The 24,987-nt window shown below is 49.9% G+C and overlaps 1 protein-coding gene across 2 annotated transcripts in view; it reads right to left on the reverse strand.

Moving 5' to 3' along the window:
* The window catches only part of LOC139276349 (phosphorylase b kinase regulatory subunit alpha, liver isoform-like), a 374,428-nt gene that overhangs the window by 53,748 nt on the left and 295,693 nt on the right, over positions 1–24,987 (reverse strand). For both annotated transcript variants that reach the window (XM_070894201.1, XM_070894200.1), the window contains 4 exons: positions 3,842–3,998; positions 2,917–2,996; positions 961–1,039; positions 733–862 (listed from right to left, as the gene is read on the reverse strand). In XM_070894201.1, the coding sequence (XP_070750302.1) occupies positions 733–862; positions 961–1,039; positions 2,917–2,996; positions 3,842–3,998 (446 nt within the window). The remainder of the gene's footprint in view (positions 1–732; positions 863–960; positions 1,040–2,916; positions 2,997–3,841; positions 3,999–24,987) is intronic.

Consider the following 24,987-nt stretch of genomic DNA (forward strand, 5'->3'; position numbering starts at 1 on the left):
ATACACACACACATCATAGACATTTACAGCATGGAAGGAGGCCATTTCGGCCCATCGTGTCCGCGCCGACCGACCAAGAGCTATCCAGCCAATCCCACTTTCCAGCTCTCGGTCCGTATCCCTGTAGGTTACGGCACTTCAAGTGCACATCCAAGTACTTTTTAAATGTGGTGAGGGTTTCTGCCTCTACCACCCTTTCAGGCAGTGAGTTCCAGACCCCCACCACCCTCTGGGTGAAGGAATTTCCCCTCAAATCCCCTCTAAACCTCCCCCCAATTACTTTAAATCTATGCCCCCTGGTTGTTGACCCCTCTGCTAAGGGAAATAGGTCCATCCTATCCACTCTATCCAGGCCCCTCATAATTGTATACACCTCAATAAGGTCTCCCCTCAGCCTCCTCTGTTCCAAAGAAAACAAACCCAGCCTATCCAATCTTTCCTCATAGCTAAAATTCTCCAGTCCCGGCAACATCCTCGTAAATCTCCTCCGTACCCTCTCTAGTGCAATCACATCTTTCCTGTAATGTGGTGACCAGAACGGCACACAGTACTCCAGCTGTGGCCTAACTAGTGTTTTATACAGTTCAAGCATAACCTCCCTACTCTTGTATTCAGGCAAAGACAGATGGACAGCCTGCTTAGCTCACTGTCCAGAATCATTTCCCAGAATAAGTCAAATGCTAGAGGAGATATTGCGGTAAATTGTTCACCGAATAGGGTATGCTTTCGTACCTGAGCAACCGAGACTATAAGCAAGCTCTGAAGCCATCACTTGAATGATGAGTCCAATTCTCAGTCTGAGCATTTCTGCAAAGAGGCAGGGCTGGGTCCTCACATACATCGCAAGGTAAACCATGATTTCCTGGTGCAGGTACAGAAAGGGTAGACACAGAAGATCAATGTAGCAGTGCAATAACTGCAACAACAGCCATTGAAGAAATACAGCCACTAAGCCCGTACCTGGGTAAGGACTGCCAAGCTAGTGTCTTGTCCGCTTGCTTCATAAATAAGCTGTGCCAGTTCGTCAGGTGGCAACGGACTGGAAAATGAAAGAAAGCTGTAAGAATCGTCTGTGCTTTCAAATAACCTTTTATGTGTATGGAACAATTTCTGAAAGAGTTTGAAAATGTAACGTTTTGATATTGGTGTAATATCCATTTCTAAATACCTTGAGAAAAACAATTCAGAAACCAAAAAATAATAATGAATAGTCAACATAGATTTCAAAAGGGAAAGTCTTGCTTGACCAACCTCATTGAACATTTTGAAGAGGTAACAGAGAGTAGACAATGCACATGCAGTAGATTTACGATATCGAAATTTAGAAATAAAGTCAGAGAATGCGGAGTCAGGGGACTAGCAGAATGGAGAGCTTGCTCATTGCAAGACAGAAAGCAGAGAATGGGGGTAAAGGCAGCAATTCACAGTGGCAGAAGGTGGGTCGTGGTGTTCCACAGGGATCAGAGCTGGGACCACTGTTGTTCACGATTTTATTAACAATTTCTACTTTGGAATCAAAAACACAATTTCTATATTTGCGGAAGACACCAAATTGGGGGATAGTCAATACTGAGGAGGACTGCAACAAATTACAGGAGGACATTAATAAACTTGCAGAATGGGCATATAATCGGCAAATTAAATTCAACACAGATAAATGTGAGGTGCGACATTAAAAGTCTGTTTAATCTTATTGGATAAGGGATAAATGTTTACCAGGACACTGAGAATCCTCTGTTCTTCTTTGAATAGGGCAATGGCATCTTTTACATCCACCCAAAATGGTAGACAGAACCTTGGTTTAACGTCTCACCTGAAAGACGGCACCTCAGATTATGTCTCAGTGTCAGTCGAGATCACGTGTTCAAGTCTCTGGACTGGAACACATGAAATAAGAGTGCTAGCACTGTGACTAGGCTGACACTTATACCGTGCCTAGCTAAGAAAGCCAGAGATCAACTAGTGACTATTGTCTTTCTAATGGGGAGGAGCAAGCAGAATCTCTTTGGGATCAAGATGGATCCAAGACAACAGACATTTTATGGTTAAAACTTGATTCTATTTATATTAGTGGAACCAGGGACATTTTTGTAGCTAACAAGCATTCTTAGCTATTAACCAAGTGTCACTAATAATACACATTGTTTAGGCTAGATACAGTATCCTTCAGTTTAGGACTGAGGAAATAAAGATATACATACTGGATGTGAGATACAAGAATGCATCAACAATATTTGATATATGCAAACATATTTAAGAAATTTTGAAAACTATAAACACACTACAAACAATGCAACATTTGCTATACATTACATTTCAAGATTAGAATAAGATAGGGCTAAGTTGTAACTATCCTCCTTCATAAGAACTTAAAAATTAGGAGCAGGAGTAGGCCATTCGGCCCCTCGAGCTTGCTCCGCCAGTGATCTCATTGAAACATACAAGATTCTGAGGGGGATTGACAGGGTCGATGCTGAGAGGTTGTTTCCCCCGGGCTGGAGAGTCTAAAAATAAGGGGCATAGTCTCAGGATAAGGGGCCGGCCATTTAAGACTGAGATGAGGAGGAATTTCTTCAGAGGGTTGTGAATCTTCGGAATTCTCTGCCCCAGAGGACTGAATCGTTTGAGTATATTCAAGGCTTGAGATAGATCAATTTCTGGACTCTAGAGCAATCAAGGGATATGGGGATGGTGCAGGAAAGTGGAGTTGAGGTCGAAGATCAGCCATGATCTTATTGAATGGCGGAGCAGGCTCGAGAGGCCGTATGACTGACTCCTGCTCTTAATTATATTCTTATGGTTCTTTTGCCAATGATTTTAAATCTGTGTCCCCTGGTTACCGGCCCTCCTGCCAGAGGAAGCAGTATCTCCTTATTCACTGCATCAAAGCCCCTCAAACATGTTGCAAATACTCACGCTGTGATGGTGCTCTCACGTGGTTCCGGGGGAAGACCAACAGTCAGCTGCTTCTGATGTGACAGAAGGTCTGTGCAAGCCTACACATCAAACAGGCAGCACAATCAGACACTTTCAAATGGCAAATACAAGCACCAACATTGAAAACCCGGGAATTAATCCCACTTAACACAGTTCCCAACACTTAGATGGCATTCCTTGTTGCAAAAGCTACTCAGCTATTAACGCAGATAATCCTGCACGACAATATCTCACAGACTACATCCGAGGGGATCTAGAATAATGCAATGGAGAGCACGCAAGCCATGACAGATTCTTCATCCTATCGGTTTGGACAGATCCCATCCCGAGAGTTTTAAATCTGTTATTTCAATAGCCTCGCGATCGAGGCTCAAAGATCGGTGCTCCACATTCTACACCAGGATGTTGCCTGGACTGGAGAATTTTAGCTATGAGGAAAGATTGGAGAGGCTGGGTTTGTTTTCTTTGGAACAAAGTAGGCTGAGGGGAGACCTGATTGAGGTGTATAAAATTATGAGGCGCCTGGATAGAGTGGATAGGACAGACGTATTTCCCTTAGCAGAGAGGTCAACAACCAGGGGCCATAGATTTAAAGTAATTGGGGGGAGGTTTAGAGAGGATTTGAGGGGAAATATCTTCACCCAGAGGGTGGTGGGGGTCTGGAACTCACTGCCTGAAAGGGTGGTAGAGGCAGAAACCCTCACCACATTTAAAAAGTACTTGGATGTGTACCTGAAGTGCTGCAACCTACAGAGCTATAGACTAAGAGCTGGAATGTGGGATTAGGCTGGATAGCTCTTGGTCGGCCGGTGCAGACACGATGGGCCGAATGGCCTCCTTCCGTGCTGTAAATGTCTGTGGTACAATGACTCAGGGCAGCACGTTGACGGTGGTGTCCACATACCTCAGCAAGGACTTCAATCCTCTTCCTGAGCATGCCCGAGATGTTGCGGATCAGTCGCCACTCCCGGTTATGGCCAGCCTTGCTGTACAGCTCCGTCATCAGGCATCGCACCGTAGCACAACTGTGTCCCCCAACATTCGTGTCCCAGTCAGGGCCCCTGGGTCAGGGAAAGATGCAGCAGGAAATTTCCGTCAGTGCACACTATAACCACGCCATTCAACACCGAGCCCTTTTCATCTGATAACGACACATTACCATGAGATTGGAGATCCCATAAAAACAGATAAACAGAAATTTACAGCGCAGAAGGAGGCCATTCCGGCCCATCGTGTCCACGCCGGCCGACAAAGAGCCGCACGGCCCTCGGTCAGCAGCCCTAAAGGTTACATTTAAACCTATGAACAATGAACAATGACGGAAAGGTAAAGAGCACCCAGCCCAACCAGTCCGCCCCACACCACTGCAATACCCCTTAGACTGAAACATTCTACACTCCACCCCAACCAGAGCCATGTGATCTCCTGGGAGAGGCACAAACCAGATAAAAACCCCAGCCAATTGGGGGAAAAAATCTGGGAAAATTCCTCTCCGACCCAGCCAGGCGATCGAAACTAGTCCAGGAGATCACCCTGGCCGTATTCTATTCCCTGCAGTACTTACCATTATATCTGCGCCGTCCAACAAAAGATCATCCAGTCTAATTCCAATTACCAGCTCTAGGTCCGTAACCTTGCAGGTTACGGCACTTTAAGCACCTTATAAAAGTGGTGAGGGTTTCTGCATCCACCACTCTTCCAAGCAGCGAGTTCCAGTTCCCCACAACCCTCTGCGTGAAGAAGCCCCCCCCTTCAAATTCCCTCTAAACCTTCCACCAACCACCTTAAATCTATGCCCCCTTGTAATTGAATCTCTTGCCAAGTCCAAAACCAAATGTACGGCGTGAATTTTGACCACCTGGTCGGAGGGCGGCCGCAGGACTTTGCAATCAGTATTCCACGAGAACGGTCACCGGGCGTCAGTGGGCCGTGGGGGGGGGGGGGGGGGTGACAGGAGGGGAGGGACACACTCTCTTTCTTTCGCCGATTGGAGGCGATGGGGTGGGGGAAATCCCAAGGTAAGAGAGACCCGAGGCTTCCACGTGAGGCCCAGTAGAGCATTCCTGCCCCACAAGGAAATCTAAATTAGAACTTTAAACCTTACTTGCTTGGCTTCTTCTGGCCCAGGATCTCGGTAGGTCAGCCTGGGGTCGGGTGGGAGGCGAGGAGGGAGCGGGCATATTAAAAGCCAGGGGCTGGAAATTCGGTTCGAGGCTATTTAGGGTGCTAATGGCGGCGGGACGGTAAATTTGGCGCTGGGAAATGGTTTGCGATGGCAGCCAAAAAATATTTGATTGCTGTGGGGTACTGAAGTTGCATGATCAGCCACGATCATATTGAATGGTGGTGCAGGCTCGAAGGGCCGAATGGCCTACTCCTGCACCTATTTTCTATGTTTCTATCAGCGAGATATTAAATAAGCTTACCCTTTCCAATCATACCTTCCCATCGCGCCCCGGGACAGTTCCACCCGCCAGCCTTTGCAGGCGCTGTCACCAGGGGGCGTATCGGAACGCTGTTGACACTGGGGACATTGCACACAGGCCTGTGTTCCCGGGCGGTACTGGTCAGCGCCACTGGAACCGGCACACTGACTGCCGAGTGGCACGAATGCCGGCGCCCGTGGCTCCGGCCCCTTTAGCGCTCCTGTTCCCACCCTTTCCAGGGGCGCTAAGTGAATGGATTTCGACCCCCGTGTAATTATTAACATATTAATGGAAACATTTGACATTGTACAAATATAAAATTATTTTTTTAGGGCCAGAACGGTTGTTCAGCAGTCAATATACGGTTAAAAACACAGTCACACCTCTTTCAACAAGGCATGACCTTTTCCGGAGTGGGGTTGTTAGCAGTGATATTGCAGTGTAAGAGGGAAAGCCTTCGCCAGGACCTGTGATTTGAATGGATTGCCAGCTCTGGGCGAGTTCCCCAGCACACCCTGTGGGGGAGCAGCAAGTGACTGAGCAGCCGCAGGATTTCTGCCTTTATCGGCACACACGCTGACTCCAGAGGTTGCTGCTCTCCTTAAACCTGAGGTCATCCAAAACTCTGCTGCCCGTTCCCTAACTCGCACCAAGTCCTGTTAACTGTAATGGAGTAATAATCTTCTCCAGCCCCACAACCCCGAGATATCTGCGCTGCTCTAATTCTGCCCTCTTGAATATCCCTGATTATAATCACTCAACCATTGGTGGCCGTGCCTTCTGTTGCCTAGGCCCCAAGCTCTGGAACTCCCTCCCTAAACCTCTCTGCCTCGCTACCGCTCTTTCCTCCTTCAAGACACTCCTTAAAACCGACCCCTTTGACCAAGCTTGTTGTCACCTGAGCTAATTTCTATTTATGCGACTCGGTGTCAAATTCCTATCTCATAACACTCCTGTGAAGCACCCTGGGACATTTCACTACGTTAAAGGCGCTATATAAATACAAGTGTTGTTGATGTTGTTGTAATGATGACGAGTGCTGACAGTTTCACTGTCATTACTACCGCAAAATCCAGGCCAATAATATCCAAAATATTGCTGCTCCACACGGGTGGTCATGCTGGAGGGTTTGTGTTGATTTTCCAAATGTTGCAGCAATTCAGTTTGAGTTTGTGGAGACACACACAGATGGTCCAATTATCATCATAATCATCGTCATAAACAACAACAACTTGTATTTATATAGCGCATTTAACCGAGTAAAATATCCCAAGGCGCTTCACAGGATCGTTATCAAACAAAATTTGACATCAAGCCACATAAGGAGATATTAGGGAACATGACCAACAGCTGGGTCAAAGAGGTAGGTTTTAAGGAGCGTCTTAAAGAAGGAAAGCGAGGTAGAGAGGCGGAGAGGTTTAGGGAGGGAGTTCCAGAGCTTGGAGCCCAGGCAACAGAAGGCATGGCCACCGATGGTTGAGCGATTATAATCAGGGATGCTCAGGAGGGCAGAGTTAGAGGAGCGCAGACATCTCGGGGAGGTTGTGGAGCTGGAGGAAATTACAGAGATAGGGAGGGGCGAGGCCATGGAGGGATTTGAAAGCAAGGATGAGAATTTGAAATCGAGGCGTTGCTTAACTGGGAGCCAATGTAGGTCAGCGAGCACAGGGGGTGATGGGTGAGCGGGACTAGGTGCGAGTTAGGACACGGGCTGCCGAGTTTTGGATCACCTCTAGTTTACGTAGGGTAGAATGTGGGAGGCCAGCCAGGAGTGCGTTTGATTAGTCAGGTCTAGAGGTAACAAAGGCATGGATGAGGGCTTCAGCAGCGGATGAGCTGAGGCAGGGGCAGAGATGGGCGATGTTACGGAGGTAGAAATATCTTAGTGATGGTGCATACATGTGGTCGGTTACTCATCTCCGGGTCAAATATGAAGAGTGTGGTTGTGCCGTTGCCGGGGAGAGGGACTGTTTATGTCACAATGCTATTTCTATTAATAGATACCTGCTTGTGTTGATGGCAGTTTCAGTTTCAGACAAGTCACTCCTGGGAAATAGCTGCACTAATTTCATCAAACATACAAGCACGAGTTGTCGATATATAGTTTTAAAGTATAGGACCACAATTTTCCCCAATGCCGTTTTTTGGCATATTGCCAGAGTTACGCCCATTTTTCTTGCCCCCCGACTGCTCCAAAAGATAAGTAGCAAGTTTCCCCGTTCTGTTTTTTGAAATTGGCGCCGTGCAACCTGTCCTGTGGCCTCGAGCGGTGGAGCCTAATGTCTGCGCTGAAAAAAACGATGCCCTCCTCCCCCTTCTGCACATGCGCGAGAAAAAAATGACGTTCTTTACTTAACTGCTATGGGTGCACATGCCCAGTACACCTCCCAGTCTGCATTCGGCCATTTTTAAAGAGCCAGTTGTGTGTGAGAACTTTAATTCTCAGTGGAAAAATCGGAGCTGCAATACAAGATGCAACGCGGCTCAAGGACCAAGAATTTCTCACAGGATGAAGTGGAGGCACTAGTTACTGTGATTGAGGCCGGATGGCACGAGCTGGACACCAGCAGAAGTCACATAAAAGTTCCACCCAAAGAAATGAAGAAACGCTGGAACCAACTTGCAGAAGATTACTGTACAGTGGTGACCACCCTGAGATCTGGAGGTCAGTGCAAAAATGGCAGGACCTTCGTCAAGTAGTTAGTGTAAGTAATATTTTCATTTATTCAATGAAATTGCAATTGTAAATGTGACCAGCTGTAAATATCCCACCCAGCAGAAAGACACCCTCCCGAAAAAGTTATATTTTCATCTTTGCATAGGAAGGTGGCACACAACAAAAGGGAAAGAACTCGAACAGGAGGAGGCCCGGCAAATCTGCACCTACTGACACCCTTGGAAGACAGGGTCGCTGCTTTGAGGGGTCCTGCCTGGAGAAAAGCAACTAACACTGCTCAAGCTGGGCCCACACTCGAGGGAGAGGGTAAGTCCTGCAAATTCCACAGTCTGGCTTTGCTAAAAGTTAAGTACTTCGCGGTCTAGCCATGCTTCGGTTCATGGAGATGTCTCTGTCAGCTACGCTTCGGTTGATGCAATGTGCTATCATTCATCGTGGCCCTTCAGATCAGCCTGCTGTCTGCGCTGTGTGAGCCTACTCATACCACCCACCCTGCCCCCTCCTCTGCTGCTAACCATTTGTCTGTTCTGTTATATTTTGCAGAACTTGAGGCCAATCCTGACGATGCAGAAGAAGATTCAGCGGACGAGTCTGAAGAGGAGAATATCTTCCAATCCCACCTTCCAGACCAAGAGCATGGGGGTGAGGGTGAGGGGAGGACATGGATGAAGCCCCCCACTGTTGTACTCACTCTGGAGAAGGTGCAGGTGCCGCCCATTGAGGTACCAGCCCCTTCCATGAGTAGTTTGTGTGTTGGTGGGACATTCCATGGTTACCCACCGTCCCAGGCTGCGGGTCCCAGTGAGGTGCAGCGAGGCACACCCAGGGCCCCACCATCCCAGGCTGTGGGTCCCAGTGGGATGCAGCGAGCCACACCCAGGGCCCCACCGTCCCAGGCTGTGGGTCCCAGTGGGGTGCAGCGAGACACACCCAGGGCCCCACCGTCCCAGGCTGTGGGTCCCAGTGGGATGCAGCGAGCCACACCCAGGGCCCCACCGTCCCAGGCTGTGGGTCCCAGTGGGGTGCAGCGAGACACACCCAGGGCCCCACCGTCCCAGGCTGTGGGTCCCAGTGGGATGCAGCGAGCCACACCCAGGGCCCCACCGTCCCAGGCTGTGGGTCCCAGTGGGGTGCAGCGAGCCACACCCAAGGCCCCACCTTCCCAGGCTGTGGGTCCCAGTGGGATGCAGCGAGCCACACCCAGGGCCCCACCGTCCCAGGCTGTGGGTCCCAGTGGGGTGCAGCGAGGTACACCCAGGGCCCCACCGTCCCAGGCTGTGGGTCCCAGTGGGGTGCAGCGAGGCACACCCAGGGCCCCACCGTCCCAGGCTGCGGGTCCCAGTGGGGTGCAGCGAGCCACACCCAGGGCCACACCGTCCCAGGCTGCGGGTCCCAGTGGGGTGCAGCGAGGTACACCCAGGGCCCCACTGTTCGAGGCTGCGGGTCCCAGTGAGGTGCAGCGAGGTACACCCAGGGCCCCACCGTCCCAGGCTGTGGGTCCCAGTGGGGTGCAGCGAGCCACACCCAGGGCCCCACCGTCCCAGGCTGTGGGTCCCAGTGGGATGCAGCGAGCCACACCCAGGGCCCCACCGTCCCAGGCTGTGGGTCCCAGTGGGATGCAGCGAGCCACACCCAGGGCCCCACCGTCCCAGGCTGTGGGTCCCAGTGGGGTGCAGCGAGCCACACCCAGGGCCCCACCGTCCCAGGCTGTGGGTCCCAGTGGGGTGCAGCGAGCCACACCCAGGGCCCCACCGTCCCAGGCTGTGGGTCCCAGTGGGATGCAGCGAGGTACACCCAGGGCCCAACCGTCCCAGGCTGTGGGTCCCAGTGGGGTGCAGCGAGCCACACCCAGGGCCACACCGTCCCAGGCTGCGGGTCCCAGTGGGGTGCAGCGAGGTACACCCAGGGCCCCACTGTCCGAGGCTGCGGGTCCCAGTGGGGTGCAGCGAGCCACACCCAGGGCCACACCGTCCCAGGCTGCAGGTCCCAGTGGGATGCAGCGAGGTACACCCAGGGCCACACCGTCCGAGGCTGTGGGTCCCAGTGGGATGCAGCGAGGTACACCCAGGGCCACACCGTCCGAGGCTGTGGGTCCCAGTGGGATGCAGCGAGGTACACCCAGGGCCACACCGTCCCAGGCTGTGGGTCCCAGTGGGGTGCAGCGAGGTACACCCAGGGCCCCACCGTCCGAGGCTGTGGGTCCCAGTGGGGTGCAGCGAGGTACACCCAGGGCCACACCGTCCCAGGCTGCGGGTCCCAGTGGTGTGCAGCGAGCCACACCCAGGGCCCCACTGTCCCAGGCTGTGGGTCCCAGTGGGGTACAGCGAGGTACACCCAGGGCCCCACCGTTCGGGGCTGGGAATTCCAATGGGGTGCAGCGAGGTACACCCAGGGCCCCACCGTTCCAGGCTGTGGGTCCCAGTGGTGTGGTGCAGCGAGGCACACCAGGGTGAGAAACATAGAAAATAGGTGCAGGAGTAGGCCATTCAGCCCTTCGAGCCTGCACCACCATTCAATAAGATCATGGCTGATCATTCATCTCAGTACCCCTTTCAAGCTTTCTCTCCATACTCCTTGATCCCTTTAGCCGTAAGGGCCACATCTAACTCCCTCTTAAATATATCCAACGAACTGGCATCAACAACTCTCTGCGGTAGAGAATTCTACAGGTTAACAACTTTGAGTGAAGAAGTTTCTCCTCATCTCAGTCCTAAATGGCTTACCCCTTATCCTTAGACTGTGACCCCTGGTTCTGGACTTCCCCAACATCGGGAATATTCTTCCTGCATCTAACCTGTCCAATCCCGCCAGAATTTTATATGTTTCTATGAGATCCCCTCTCATCCTTCTAAACTCCAGTGAATAAAGGCCCAGTTGATCCAGTCTCTCCTCATATGTCAGTCCAACCATCCCGGGAATCAGTCTGGTGAACCTTAACAGCACTCCCTCAATAGCAAGAACGTTCTTCCTCAGATTAGGAGACCAAAACTGAACACAATATTCCAGGTGAGGCCTCACCAAGGCCCTGTACAACTGCAGCAAGACCTCCCTGCTCCTATACTCAAAACCCCTAGCTATGAAGGCCAACATACCATTTGTCCTCTTCATCGCCTGCTGTACCTGCATGCCAACCTTCAATGACTGATGTACCATGACATCCAGGTCTCGTTGCCTCTCCCCTTTTCCTAATCTGCCGCCATTCAGATAATATTCTGCCTTCGTGTTTTTGCCTCCAAAGTGGATAACCTCACATTTATCAACATTATACTGCATCTGCCATGCATTTGTCCAATCACCTAACTTGTCCAAGTCACCTTGCAGCCTCTTAGCATCCTCCTCACAGCTTACACCGCCACCCAGTTTAGTGTCATCTGCAAACTTGGAGATATTACACTCAATTCCTTCATCCAAATCATTAATGTATATTGTAAATAGCTGGGGTCCCAGCACTGAGCCCTGCGGCACCCCACTAGTCACTGCCTGCCATTCTGAAAAGGACCCGTTTATCCCGACTCTCTGCTTCCTGTCTGTCAACCAGTTCTCTATCCACGTCAGTGCATTACCCCCAATACCATGTGCTTTAATTTTGCACACCAATCTCTTGTGTGGGACCTTGTCAAAAGCCTTATGAAAGTCCAAATACACCACATCCACTGGTTCTCCCTTGTCCACTCAGTCTAAGAATAAGGGGTAAGCCATTTTGGACTGAGATGAGGAGAAACTTCTTCACTCGGAGAGTTGTTAACCTGTGGAATTCCCTACCACAGAGAGTTGTTGATGCCAGTTTGTTGAGATATATTCAAGAGGGAGTTAGCCACGACTAAAGGGATCAAGGGGTATGGAGAGAAAGCAGGAAAGGGGTACTAAGGTGAATGATCTGCCATGGTCTTATTGAATGGTGAGGAGGGGAAGGAGAGCTCAACATGGCTCTCCTGAGGTGCAGGATCTAACAGATGTGGTTTAGATGATGGCAATGAGTGCGGAGAGCATTGACCATACCCGATCACTCCTGGACACTATCAGTGGGGTGGGTGATGAGGTACCGGGACTGTCATGAGAAGTAACAACACTCCCATGAGAAATGGGAACACCGTCGGTGAACATGAGGGAGGGAATATCACAGGTAGCTGATACACTGTCGGTGAACATAAGGGAGGGAATGTTGGAGGTAGTTGAGACACTGTCAGGACACATGAGGGAGGGAATTTTGGAGTTAGCTGCTGCAATAAATAAGAGAACACACCCAGACCTGAACGGGCATTGATAGAATCAACTGCCACTCCCACTCTAATCCCCAGACCAGCCTCTAAAAGGCCCAAGCCGGGTCTTCCACATTATCGCCTGCCCCCCCGCAATCAAGAAGTACTCGAGATACTCGAAAGAAGATACTCATCATCTGCATCTTCCTCCTCATCATAAGCCACTCTCACCTCAAGTGGGTCTTCTACTACCAGCTGCTGCTGCCTCATGATGGCTAAGTGATGCAGCATGCAGCACACAACAGTGAACTGCCCGACAATCTCAGGGGAGTATTGCAAGTAACCTCTGGAATGGTCCAGGCAACAGAAATGCTGTTTCAAGATGCCAATGGTTCTCTCTATGATGCTGTGCATCGCAATGTGTGACATGTTGTATTGACGGTCAGCTTCCGTCTGGGTTATGCGTAGGGGCGTCATGAGCCAGGTGGCGAGGCCATATCCTTTGTCTCTCAGTAGCCAGCTCTGCCCTTCTGGCTGCTGCTGAAACATGACAGATATAACGCTGTCGCATAGGATGAGCACATCATGGATGCTGCCAGGGTATCGCACATCGACTGACATGATGTGATGCATGTCGTCACACACGAGCTGCACATTAATGGAGTGGAAGCCTTTTCTGTTCCTGTACATCTCGGAATCCTTCAAAGGTGCTCGCAAGACAATGTGGGTACAATCAAGGCAGCCCTGTACCTTTGGGAAGCCAGCAATCCTGGAGAAGCCATTGCCTGGGTGGTCATGGGGAACTTTATGTAGTCATTCCTCCGGGCATATAGTGCAGCTGTCACCTGTCGAATGTAGATATGTGTTGCATGTTGAGAAATGGCGCACACATCCTCAGTTGTAGCCTGGAATGATCCAGTTGCATCGAATGAAAGTGCAGCTGTAACCTTCACTTCAACTGACAAAGCAATCCTCCTGACGCTTTTAGGGTGCAAGTCTGCTTTTACTAATTCACAGACCTCAGTTTCAACTTCTTTGTGGAAACGCAGCCTTCTGACACAGTCTGCATCACTCAGGTGCAGGTACGAATTCCTGTCTCGATTTACCCGACGTGGGTAAGGCCTCCTGCCCATCATCCTACGTGCTCTGAGGTTCCTCATGCGATGACATTGAATCAATTGTCTCCTCCACAGCCATCATGCAGAAGGCTTGCACGAGGTATGGCATTGTCAGTATTGCCCCTATAATTAAATTGTACTTTTACAAGAAGCTTAAAACGGCAGGCAGGGCATAGTTCTTTGTTCTCTCTCCCCAAGGTCGATGCCCTTGTATGGACCACACCCAGGTCTGAGCAGGCGCAATGATCGGGAACCCTTTATCCCCTTCCTCCCATCCCACCACCCCCCTCACCCCCGAACTTCATTTGATGCATAGTTTAGGCTTCTCATGACTTACATTTGCCTTCCACAGCCCCCCAGGCCGCCCCCCTCCCCCGAGCTTCTTTTGAAGCCGAACCACGAGCCCCTGTGTCCGGTTGAGGGATCGATTCTGCCGGCCGACGCTCCGACCCTCGAGCCCGGTTTGGAGACGTTCGGTGGTGGCATGTCAGTTTTAGAAAAATGAAAACTTAAAAAATTCCATTAAACTTCCATTTCCTGTGTTTTAAGTTTTAAAAATTTAAATCCCTCCAAAACTTCGTCTAAAAACAACTGTGTCTTTCTGCACCGATTTTTTAATGTGCGCTGCTTTTTCTTAAGTGCCCAGAAGGGTTTTTGGGAGTGGTCACATACGTCATCCTAAAAGAAATGTAAGTTGGCCAAACTTCCATAATTGTGAAAAACTGGCACAGACATCAGGTTACTGCCCCTATAACGCAAAAAAACTAGCCTAAAAAATCGTAACTAACTGAGTTACGTTGACGCACAAAGATTGGGAAAACTTGAATTATTTAATTTAGGCCAAAAAAAGCGACGCGGCCAAAAAAACAGCTCAAATCACTGGGGAAAATTGAGTCCCATATAAGTAAGTGTTGGGGACAAGTGTCATCTGGGCTAGAAATCCAAGCAAATCTCCAATCAATTTGGGACAAACACCAATACGTGGGTGTTTCACAATAGATCAATCTGGATTGATCACTGAATGAACCAGAGATGAGTTGATTTAAAAAAAAATTCCTTCAATATTAATTAGAACATCAGACAATGGGAGAGATTTCCACTGTGTGCCATTTGTAGCAAAATCCTAAAAATATTCTTTATAGTAGCACTACAAACAGCAAACCTTAGATATTAGCATTTCAATCGGATCGTCACATCTGATGGACTTGGGTAGAATTGAACCAAAAATGCAGACTGAAGCTAGGTTCATTTATTCACATGATATTGTGGTGCGCCTGGACCTAATTTATGTATCATGGAAAGGATTGCTGGTGTCTGAAGTATGCATTAATGAGATTAAAAATAAGCCTGAATAGTTTCCTGGTCAGCTGAGAAACTGGCACCGTTGGATTGATAGAAATGCAGCTATTACTGTTACAGATGGTGGGAGTGTCAGCATGGAGAGCTCTCTCTCACCTGAGTCGGAAGGTTGTGGGTTCAAGTCCCACTCCAGGAACTTGAGCACATAATCCAGGCTGACACTCCAGTGCAGTGCTGAGGGAGTGCCGCACTGTCGGAGGTGCTGTCTTTCAGATGAGACGTTAAAGTGAGGCCTCGTCTGCCCTCTCAAGTGGACCTAAAAGATCCCATGGCACTATTTCGAAAAAGAGCAGGGGAGTTATCACCGGTGTCTTGGGACCAATATTTATCCCTTAACCAATATCACTAAAATAGATTATCTGGTCATTATCACATTGCTGTTTGTGGGATCTTTGTAAATTGGATGTCGTGTTTCCTACATTGCAATAGTGATTGCACTTCAAAAAGTGCTTTATTGGCTGTACGGAGCTTTGGGATGTCCTGAGGTTGTGAAAGTCACTATCTAAATGCAAGTATTTCTTTAATAGTGTGACCTGCCATAGATTTTCTGACTTTTGTCCATCACTCGAAGGGTAAATTGCATAAAGACAGTTGGCTTTGGATAAAGAGAGGCACTGAAATGTAGGTATTGTTATATAGCTTTCGGAAAGTAAATTGGAACATCAGTACCAAGTACATATTCTTTACAGGGTGAGGATTTCTCCAATCCTGGGAGGAGACGGAAAGTTCAGCACCAAGGTCTCTGACCACTGGAGGCCCAGGCAGCCGGGTTGATTTTGCAATGTAGAGTCTTGGTGAAAGCACAGTTCTGGCCAGGGGTGGGACCTGCACCCATGGTATTATTCGGTTTCCTTTCTTATGGTTCCTGACACATTCATTACATGCTTTTTAAAAACTTCCTCCATTTTCTTACCCATTTACCTTAGGTGGGCCTCTTAAAGTTGGAATTATTCTCCCATTCGGTCATTCTATATAGGAGCGGTGTTTGGTTTCTGAGTCTTACACTTTACCAGACTTTGGTTTGTGGGCCTTACACTTTACGAGCAACAAAGGGATACTTTGAGCTGGATTTTCAGCTTTTTGTGATTTTGCCCATTTCTGGGCGCAAATCGCGACAAAAATCAAAATTTTAGCGACGGCTTATCATTAGCGCCAGAGCGTGCAACTTTCGCCAAATGAAAGTTCACAACGGGATTAGCGCTAACGGGCGTTGCACCACAGTATTTGTGTGCCAGAGCTGAAAGTTCCGGCACTAAAAAAAATCGTCCCTTCTGCGCATGCGCAAATCTTTTTTTTCCCCCCCGTGCTTCTGGTCTGCTGTCCCATCGCAAACGCTAATGCAGGGCGCGGCCGCGGCAGCGAACATGCACAGTACACCCAGGGCTGAATCAGCCATTTTATAATTGGATTTTGATGATGGAGGAGGAGGATGGCAGACAGCGGGCCAGGCGATTTTCCTGAGAGGCTAACGAAGCTCTAGTGGGGGCTGTGGAGAGAAGATGGCAGGAATTACCGGACAGGGGATCTAGACCCCCGCCAGACATTTTTAACAGAATATGGAGGGAAATGGTTGAGCAGGTCTCTGCCTCAGACAATTGGCCAGGAGTGGGAAGCAGAGCCGGAAAAGGTTTAATGATCTGTGTGGGGTCGTTAGAGTGAGTACAATTTTTATTCATACACTCATTTATTACTTAAATGATAAATCTGACACTATTTATTCTCATGCTGCTGCTGTCTCTCTGCACTCTGTGGGTTGCCTCCTAAAATGTATGACACATAGGTAGGCTGAGTGTGGCACCCTATTTGCCATAAATGATCTTTACACATTATTAAGATTGCCTTCTGAGATCTCATAAGATGTTTCCGCACTTCGATATCCTCTTGATGAAAAACATGCAACTTCCAAGGCCATTAAACATGGATCTGCCGACTAGGGTTGGGGCAATGTGATGCTGTGTCTGTGGACTAGGGTTAGAGCAATGTGATGCAGTGTGTGTGGACTCGGGTTGGGGCAATGTGATGCAGTGTGTGTGGACTAGGGTTGGGGCAATGTGATGCAGTGTGTGTGGATTAGGGTTGGGGCAATGTGATTTAATGTGTGTGGACGAGGGATGGGGCAATGTGATGCAGTGTCTGTGGACCAGGGTTGGGGCAATGTGATGCAATGTCTGTGGACTAGGGTTGGGGCAATGTGATGCAGTGTCTGTGGACTAGGGTTGGGGCAATGTGATGTAGTGTCTGTGGACTAGGGTAAGGGCAATGTGATGTAGTGTGTGTGGACTAGTGTGAGGGCAATGTGATGTAGTGTGTGTGGACTATGGTTAGGGCAATGTGATGTAGTGTGTGTGGACTAGGGTGAGGGCAATGTGATGCAGTGTCTGTGGACTAGGGATGGGGCAATGTGATGTAGTGTCTGTGGACGAAGGTTGGGGCAATGTGATGCAATGTCCGTAGACTAGGGTTAGGGCAATGTGATGTCGTGTGTGTGGACTAGGGTTAGGGCAATGTGATGTAGTGTGTGTGGACTAGGGTTGGGGCAATGTGATGTAGTGTGTGTGGACTAGGGTTAGGGCAATGTGATGTAGTGTGTGTGGACTAGGGTTGGGGCAATGTGATGCAGTGTCTGTGGACTAGGGTTGGGGCATTGTGATGCAGTGTCTATGGACTAGGGTTGGGGCAATGTGATGCAGTGTCTGTGGACGAGGGTTGGGGCAATGTGATGCAGTGTCTGTGGACTAGGGTTAGGGCAACGTGATGCAGTGTCTGTGGACTAGGGTTAGGGCAACGTGATGCAGTGTCTGTGGACTAGGGTTAGGGCAACGTGATGCAGTGTCTGTGGACTAGGGTTAGAGCAATGTGATGTCGTGTCTGTGGACTAGGGTTGGGGCAATGTGATGCAGTGTCTGTGGACTAGGGTTAGGGCAATGTGATGTCGTGTGTGTGGACTAGGGTTGGGGCAATACGATGCAGTGTCCGTGGACTAGGGTTATGGCAATGTGATGTATTGTGTGTGGACTAGGGTTAGGGCAATGTCATGCAGTGTCTGTGGACTAGTGTTAGAGCAATGTGATGTAGTGAGTGTGGACTAGGGTTGGGGCAATGTCATGCAGTGTCTGTGGACTACGTTTGGGGCAATGTGATGTAGTGTCTGTGGACTAGCGTTAGGGCAATGTCATGCAGTGTCTGTGGACTTGGGTTAGGGCAATGTCATGCAGTGTCTGTGGACTTGGGTAAGGGTAATGTGATGTAGTGTCTGTGGACTAGGGTTGGGATAATGTGATGTAGTGTGTGTGGACTAGGTTTAGGGCAATGTGATGTAGTGTCGGTGGACTTGGGTTAGGGCAATGTGATGTAGTGTGTATGGACTATGGTTAGGGCAATGTGATGTAGTGTCTGTGGACTTGGGTTTGGGCAATGTGATGTTGTGTGTGTGGACTACGGTTAGGGCAATGTGATGCAGTGTCTGTGGACTAGGGTTGGGGCAATGTGATGTAGTGTGTGTAGACTAGGGTTCGGGCAATGTGATGTCGTGTCTGTGGACTTGGGTTCGGGAAATGTGATGTAGTGTCTGAGGATTACGGTTCGGGCAATGTGATGCAGTGTCTGTGGACTAGGGTTGGGGCAATGTGATGTAGTGTCTGTGAACTAGGGTTAGGGCAATGTGATGCAGTGTCTGTGGACTAGGGTTGGGCCAATGTGATGTATTGTGTGTGGACTAGGGTTGGGGCAATGTGATGTAGTGTGTGTGGACTAGGGTTAGGGCAATGTGATGTAGTGTGTGTGGACTAGGGTTGGGGCAATGTGATGCAGTGTCTGTGGACTAGGGTTGGGGCATTGTGATGCAGTGTCTATGGACTAGGGTTGGGGCAATGTGATGCAGTGTCTGTGGACTAGGGTTGGGGCAATGTGATGCAGTGTCTGTGGAGTAGGATTGGGGCAATGTGATGTCGTGTCTGTGGACTAGGGTTGGGGCAATGCGATGCAGTGTCCGTGGACTAGGGTTATGGCAATGTGATGTATTGTGTGTGGACTAGGGTTAGGGCAATGTGATGTTGTGTGTGTGGACTACGGTTAGGGCAATGTGATGCAGTGTCTGTGGACTAGGGTTGGGGCAATGTGATGTAGTGTGTGTAGACTAGGGTTCGGGCAATGTGATGTCGTGTCTGTGGACTTGGGTTCGGGAAATGTGATGTAGTGTCTGAGGATTACGGTTCGGGCAATGTGATGCAGTGTCTGTGGACTAGGGTTGGGGCAATGTGATGTAGTGTCTGTGAACTAGGGTTAGGGCAATGTGATGCAGTGTCTGTGGACTAGGGTTGGGCCAATGTGATGTATTGTGTGTGGACTAGGGTTGGGGTAATGTCATGCAGTGTCTGTGGACGAGGGTTTGGGCAATGTGATGTCGTGTCTGTGGACTAGGGTTAGGGCAATGTGATGTAGTGTCTGTGGATTAGGGTTGGGGAAATGTGATGTAGTGTCTGTGGACTAGGGTTGGGGCAATGTGATGCAGTGTCTGTGGACTAGGGTTAGAGCAATGTGATGTAGTGTGTGTGGACTAGGGTTGGGGCAATGCGATGCAGTATCTGTGGAGTAGGATTGGGGCAATGTGATGTGGGGTCTGTGGACTAGGGTTGGGGCAATGCGATGCAGTGTCCGTGGACTAGGGTTAGGGCAATGTGATGTAGTGTGTGTGGACTAGGGTTAGGGCAATGTCATGCAGTGTCTGTGGACTAGTGTTAGAGCAATGTGATGTCGTGTGTGTGGACTAGGGTTGGGGCAATGTCATGTAGTGTCTGTGGACTACGTTTGGGGCAATGTGATGTAGTGTCTGTGGACTAGCGTTAGGGCAATGTCATGCAGTGTCTGTGGACTAGGTTTGGGGCAATGTGATGTAGTGTGTGTAGACTAGGGTTCGGGCAATGTGATGTCGTGTCTGAGGATTACGGTTCGGGCAATGTGATGCAGTGTCTGTGGACTAGGGTTGGGGCAATGTGATGTAGTGTCTGTGAACTAGGGTTAGGGCAATGTGATGTAGTGTCTGTGGACTAGGGTTGGGGCAATGTGATGTAGTGTCTGTGAACTAGGGTTAGGGCAATGTGATGTAGTGTCTGTGGACTAGGGTTAGGGCAATGTGATGTAGTGTCTGTGGACTAGGGTTTGGGCAATGTGATGTAGTGTGTGTGGACGAGGGTTAGGGCAATGTGATGTAGTGTCTGCGGACTAGGATTAGGGCAATGTGATGCAGTGTCTGTGGACTAGGGTTAGGGCAATGTGATGTATTGTGTGTGGACTAGGGTTGGGGAAATGTGATGCAGTGTCTGTGGATTAGGGTTGGGGCAAAGTGATGTCGTGTCTGTGGACTAGTGTTAGGGCAATGTGATGTAGTGTGTGTGGACTAGGGCTGGGGCAATGTGATGCAGTGTCTGTGGACTAGGGTTAGGGCAATGTGATGCAGTGTCTGTGGACTAGGGTTGGGGCAATGTGATGCAGTATCTGTGGACTAGGGTTGGGGCAATGTGATTTAGTGTGTGTGGATTAGGGTTGGGGCAATGTGATGCAGTGTGTGTGGACTAGGCTTGGGGCAATGTGATGCCGTGTCTGTGGACTAGGGTTAGGGCAATGTGATGTAGTGTGTGTAGACTAGGGATGGGGCAATGTGATGTAGTGTGTGTGGACTAGGGTTAGGGCAATGTAATGCAGTGTGTGTGGACTAGGGTTAGGGCAATGTGATGTAGTGTGTGTAGACTAGGGATGGGGCAATGTGATGTAGTGTGTGTGGACTAGGGTTGGGGCAATGTGATGTAGTGTGTGTGGACTAGGGTTAGGGCAATGTAATGCAGTGTGTGTGGACTAGGGTTGGGGCAATGTGATGCAGTGTCTGTGGACCAGGGTTGGGGCAATGTGATGCAGTGTCTGTGGACTAGGGTTGGGGCAATGTGATGCAGTGTCTGTGGACTAGGGTTGGGGCAATGTGATGCAGTGTCTGTGGACTAGGGTTGGGGCAATGTGATGCAGTGTGTGTGGACTAGGGTTGGGGCAATGTGATGCAGTGTCTGTGGAATAGTGTTAGGGCAATGTGATGTAGTGTGTGTGGACTAGGGTTAGGGCAATGTGATGCAGTGTCCGCAGACTAGGGTTGGGGCAATGTGATGTAGTGTCTGTGGACGACGGTTGGGGCAATGTGATTTAGTGTGTGTGGACTAGGGTTAGGGCAATGTAATGCAGTGTGTGTGGACTAGGGTTGGGGCAATGTGATGCACTGTCTGTGGACTAGGGTTAGGGCAATGTGATGTAGTGTGTGTGGACTAGGGTTGGGGCAATGTGATGCAGTGTGTGTGGACTCGGGTTAGGGCAATGTGATGCAGTGTGTGTGGACGAGGGTTCGGGCAATGTGATGCAGTGTCTGTGGACTAGGGTTGGGGCAATGTGATGCAGTGTCTGTGGACTAGGGTTAGGGCAATGTGATGTAGTGTCTGTGGACTAGGGTTGAGGCAATGTGATGCAGTGTGTGGATTATTGTTAGGGCAATGTGATGTAATGTCTGTGGACTAGGGTTGGGGCAATGTGATGTAGTGTCTGTGTACTACGGTTAGGGCAATGTGATGTATTGTGTGTGGACTAGGGTTGGGGAAATGTGATGCAGTGTCTGTGGATTAGGGTTGGGGCAATGTGATGTCGTGTCTGTGGACAAGGGTTGGGGCAATGTGATGCAGTGTGTGTGGGGTAGGGTTAGGGCAATGTGATGTAGTGTCTGTGGACAAGGGTTGGGGCAATGTGATGCAGTGTCTGTGGACTAGTGTTAGGGAAATGTGATGCAGTGTGTGTGGACTAGGGTTAGGGCAATGTGATGCAGTGTCTGTGGACTAGGGTTAGGGCAATGTGATGCAGTGTCTGTGGACTAGGGTTGGGGCAATGTGATGCAGTATCTGTGGACTAGGGTTGGGGCAATGTGATGCAGTGTGTGTGGATTAGGGTTAGGGCAATGTGATGCAGTGTCTGTGGACTAGGGTTGGGGCAATGTGGTGTATTGTGTGTTGACTCGGGATGGGGCAATGTGATGCCGTGTCTGTGGACTAGATTTAGGGCAATGTGATGTAGTGTGTGTGGACTAGGTTTGGGGCAATGTGATGTCGTGTCTGTAGACTAGGGTTAGGGCAATGTGGTGTATTGTGTGTTGACTCGGGATGGGGCAATGTGATGCCGTGTCTGTGGACTAGGTTTAGGGCAATGTGATGTAGTGTGTGTGGACTAGGGTTAGGGCAATGTAATGCAGTGTGTGTGGACTGGGGTTGGGGCAATGTGATGTAGTGTGTGTAGACTAGGGATGGGGCAATGAGATGCAGTGTCTGTGGACTCGGGTTCGGGCAATGTGATGCAGTGTCTGTGGAGTAGGGTTCGGGCAATGTGATGTAGTGTGTGTGGACTCGGGTTCGGGCAATGTGATTTAATGTGCGTGGACGAGGGTTGGGGCAATGTGATGCAGTGTGTGTGGACTGGGGTTGGGGCAATGTGATGTAGTGTGTGTAGACTAGGGATGGGGCAATGAGATGCAGTGTCTGTGGACTAGGGTTAGGGCTATGTAATGCAGTGTGTGTGGACTAGGGTTGGGGCAATGTGATGCAGTGTCTGTGGACTCGGGTTAGGGCAATGTGATGTAGTGTCCGTGGACTAGGGTTAGGGCAATGTGATGTAGTGTCCGTGGACTAGGGTTAGGGCAATGTGATGCAGTGTCTGTGGACTCGGGTTAGGGCAATGTGATGTAGTGTCCGTGGACTAGGGTTAGGGCAAAGTGATGCAGTGTGTGTGGACTAGGGTTGGGGCAATGTGATGCAGTGTCTGTGGACTTGGGTTAGGGCAATGTGATGCAGTGTCTGTGGACTAGGGTTGGGGCAATGTAACGTAATGTCTGTGGACTAGGGTTGTGGCAATGTGATGTAGTGTGTGTAGACTAGGGATGGGGCAATGTGATGCAGTGTCTGTGGACTAGGGTTAGGGCAATGTGATGTAGTGTCCGTGGACTAGGGTTAGGGCAATGTGATGCAGTGTCTGTGGAGTAGGATTGGGGCAATGTGATGTCGTGTCTGTGGACTAGGGTTGGGGCAATGTGATGCAGTGTCTGTGGACCAGGGTTGGGGCAATGTGATGTAGTGTGTGTAGACTCGGGATGGGGCAATGAGATGCAGTGTCTGTGGACTAGGGTTAGGGCAATGTGATGCTGTGTCTGTGGACTAGGGTTAGAGCAATGTGATGTAGTGTCTGTGGACTAGGGTTGGGGCAATGTGATGTAGTGTGTGTGGACTAGGGTTAGGGCAATGTAATGCAGTGTGTGTGGACTAGGGTTGGGGCAATGTGATGCAGTGTCTGTGGACTTGGGTTAGGGCAATGTGATGTAGTGTGTGTGGACTAGGGATGGGGCAATGTGATGCAGTGTCTGTGGACTAGGGTTGGGGCAATGTGATGCAGTGTCTGTGGACTAGGGTTAGGGCAATGTGATGTAGTGTCTGTGGACTAGGGTTGAGGCAATGTGATGCAGTGTGTGGACTAGTGTTAGGGCAATGTGATGTAATGTCTGTGGACTAGGGTTGGGGCAATGTGATGTAGTGTCTGCGTACTACGGTTAGGGCAATGTGATGTATTGTGTGTGGACTAGGGTTGGGGAAATGTGATGCAGTGTCTGTGGATTAGGGTTGGGGCAATGTGATGTCGTGTCTGTGGACAAGGGTTGGGGCAATGTGATGCAGTGTGTGTGGAGTAGGGTTAGGGCAATGTGCTGTAGTGTCTGTGGACAAGGGTTGGGGCAATGTGATGCAGTGTCTGTGGACTAGTGTTAGGGCAATGTGATGCAGTGTGTGTGGACTAGGGTTGGGGCAATGTGATGCAGTGTCTGTGGACTAGGGTTAGGGCAATGTGATGCAGTGTCTGTGGACTAGGGTTAGGGCAATGTGATGCAGTGTCTGTGGATTAGGGTTAGGGCAATGTGATGCAGTGTCTGTGGACTAGGGTTGGGGTAATGTGATGCAGTGTGTGTGGACTAGGTTTGGGGCAATGTGATGTCGTGTCTGTGGACTAGGGTTAGGGCAATGTGATGTCGTGTGTGTTGACTCGGGATGGGGCAATGTGATGCCGTGTCTGTGGACTAGGTTTAGGGCAATGTGATGTAGTGTGTGTGGACTAGGGTTAGGGCAATGTAATGCAGTGTGTGTGGACTAGGGTTGGGGCAATGTGATGCAGTGTCTGTGGACTAGGGTTGGGGCAATGTGATGCAGTGTCTGTGGACTAGGGTTGGGGCAATGTGATGCAGTGTCTGTGGACTTGGGTTGGGGCAATGTGATGCAGTGTGTGTGGACTAGGGTTGGGGCAATGTAACGTAGTGTCTGTGGACTAGGGTTGTGGCAATGTGATGTAGTGTGTGTAGACTAGGGATGGGGCAATGTGATGCAGTGTCCGCAGACTAGGGTTGGGGCAATGTGATGCAGTGTCTGTGGACTAGTGTTAGGGCAATGTGATGCAGTGTGTGTGGACTAGGGTTGGGGCAATGTGATGCAGTGTCTGTGGACTAGGGTTGGGGCAATGTGATGTAGTGTCTGTGGACTAGGGTTGGGGCAATGTGATGAAGTGTCTGTGGACTAGGATTAGGGCAATGTGATGTAGTGTCTGTGGACTAGGGTCGGGGAAATGTGATTTAGTGTGTGTGGACTAGGGTTAGGGCAATGTAATGCAGTGTGTGTGGACTAGGGTTATGGCAATGTGATGCAATGTCTGTGGACTGGGGTTGGGGCAATGTGATGTAGTGTGTGTAGACTAGGGATGGGGCAATGAGATGCAGTGTCTGTGGACTAGGGTTAGGGCAATGTAATGCAGTGTGTGTGGACTAGGGTTGGGGCAATGTGATGCAGTGTCTGTGGACTAGGGTTAGGGCAATGTGATGTAGTGTCTGTGGACTAGGGTTGAGGCAATGTGATGCAGTGTGTGGATTATTGTTAGGGCAATGTGATGTAATGTCTGTGGACTAGGGTTGGGGCAATGTGATGTAGTGTCTGTGTACTACGGTTAGGGCAATGTGATGTATTGTGTGTGGACTAGGGTTGGGGAAATGTGATGCAGTGTCTGTGGATTAGGGTTGGGGCAATGTGATGCAGTGTGTGTGGGGTAGGGTTAGGGCAATGTGATGTAGTGTCTGTGGACAAGGGTTGGGGCAATGTGATGCAGTGTCTGTGGACTAGTGTTAGGGAAATGTGATGCAGTGTGTGTGGACTAGGGTTGGGGCAATG

Source organism: Pristiophorus japonicus, chromosome 11, assembly GCF_044704955.1.
Source record: "Pristiophorus japonicus isolate sPriJap1 chromosome 11, sPriJap1.hap1, whole genome shotgun sequence".
Lineage (NCBI taxonomy): Eukaryota > Metazoa > Chordata > Chondrichthyes > Pristiophoridae > Pristiophorus > Pristiophorus japonicus.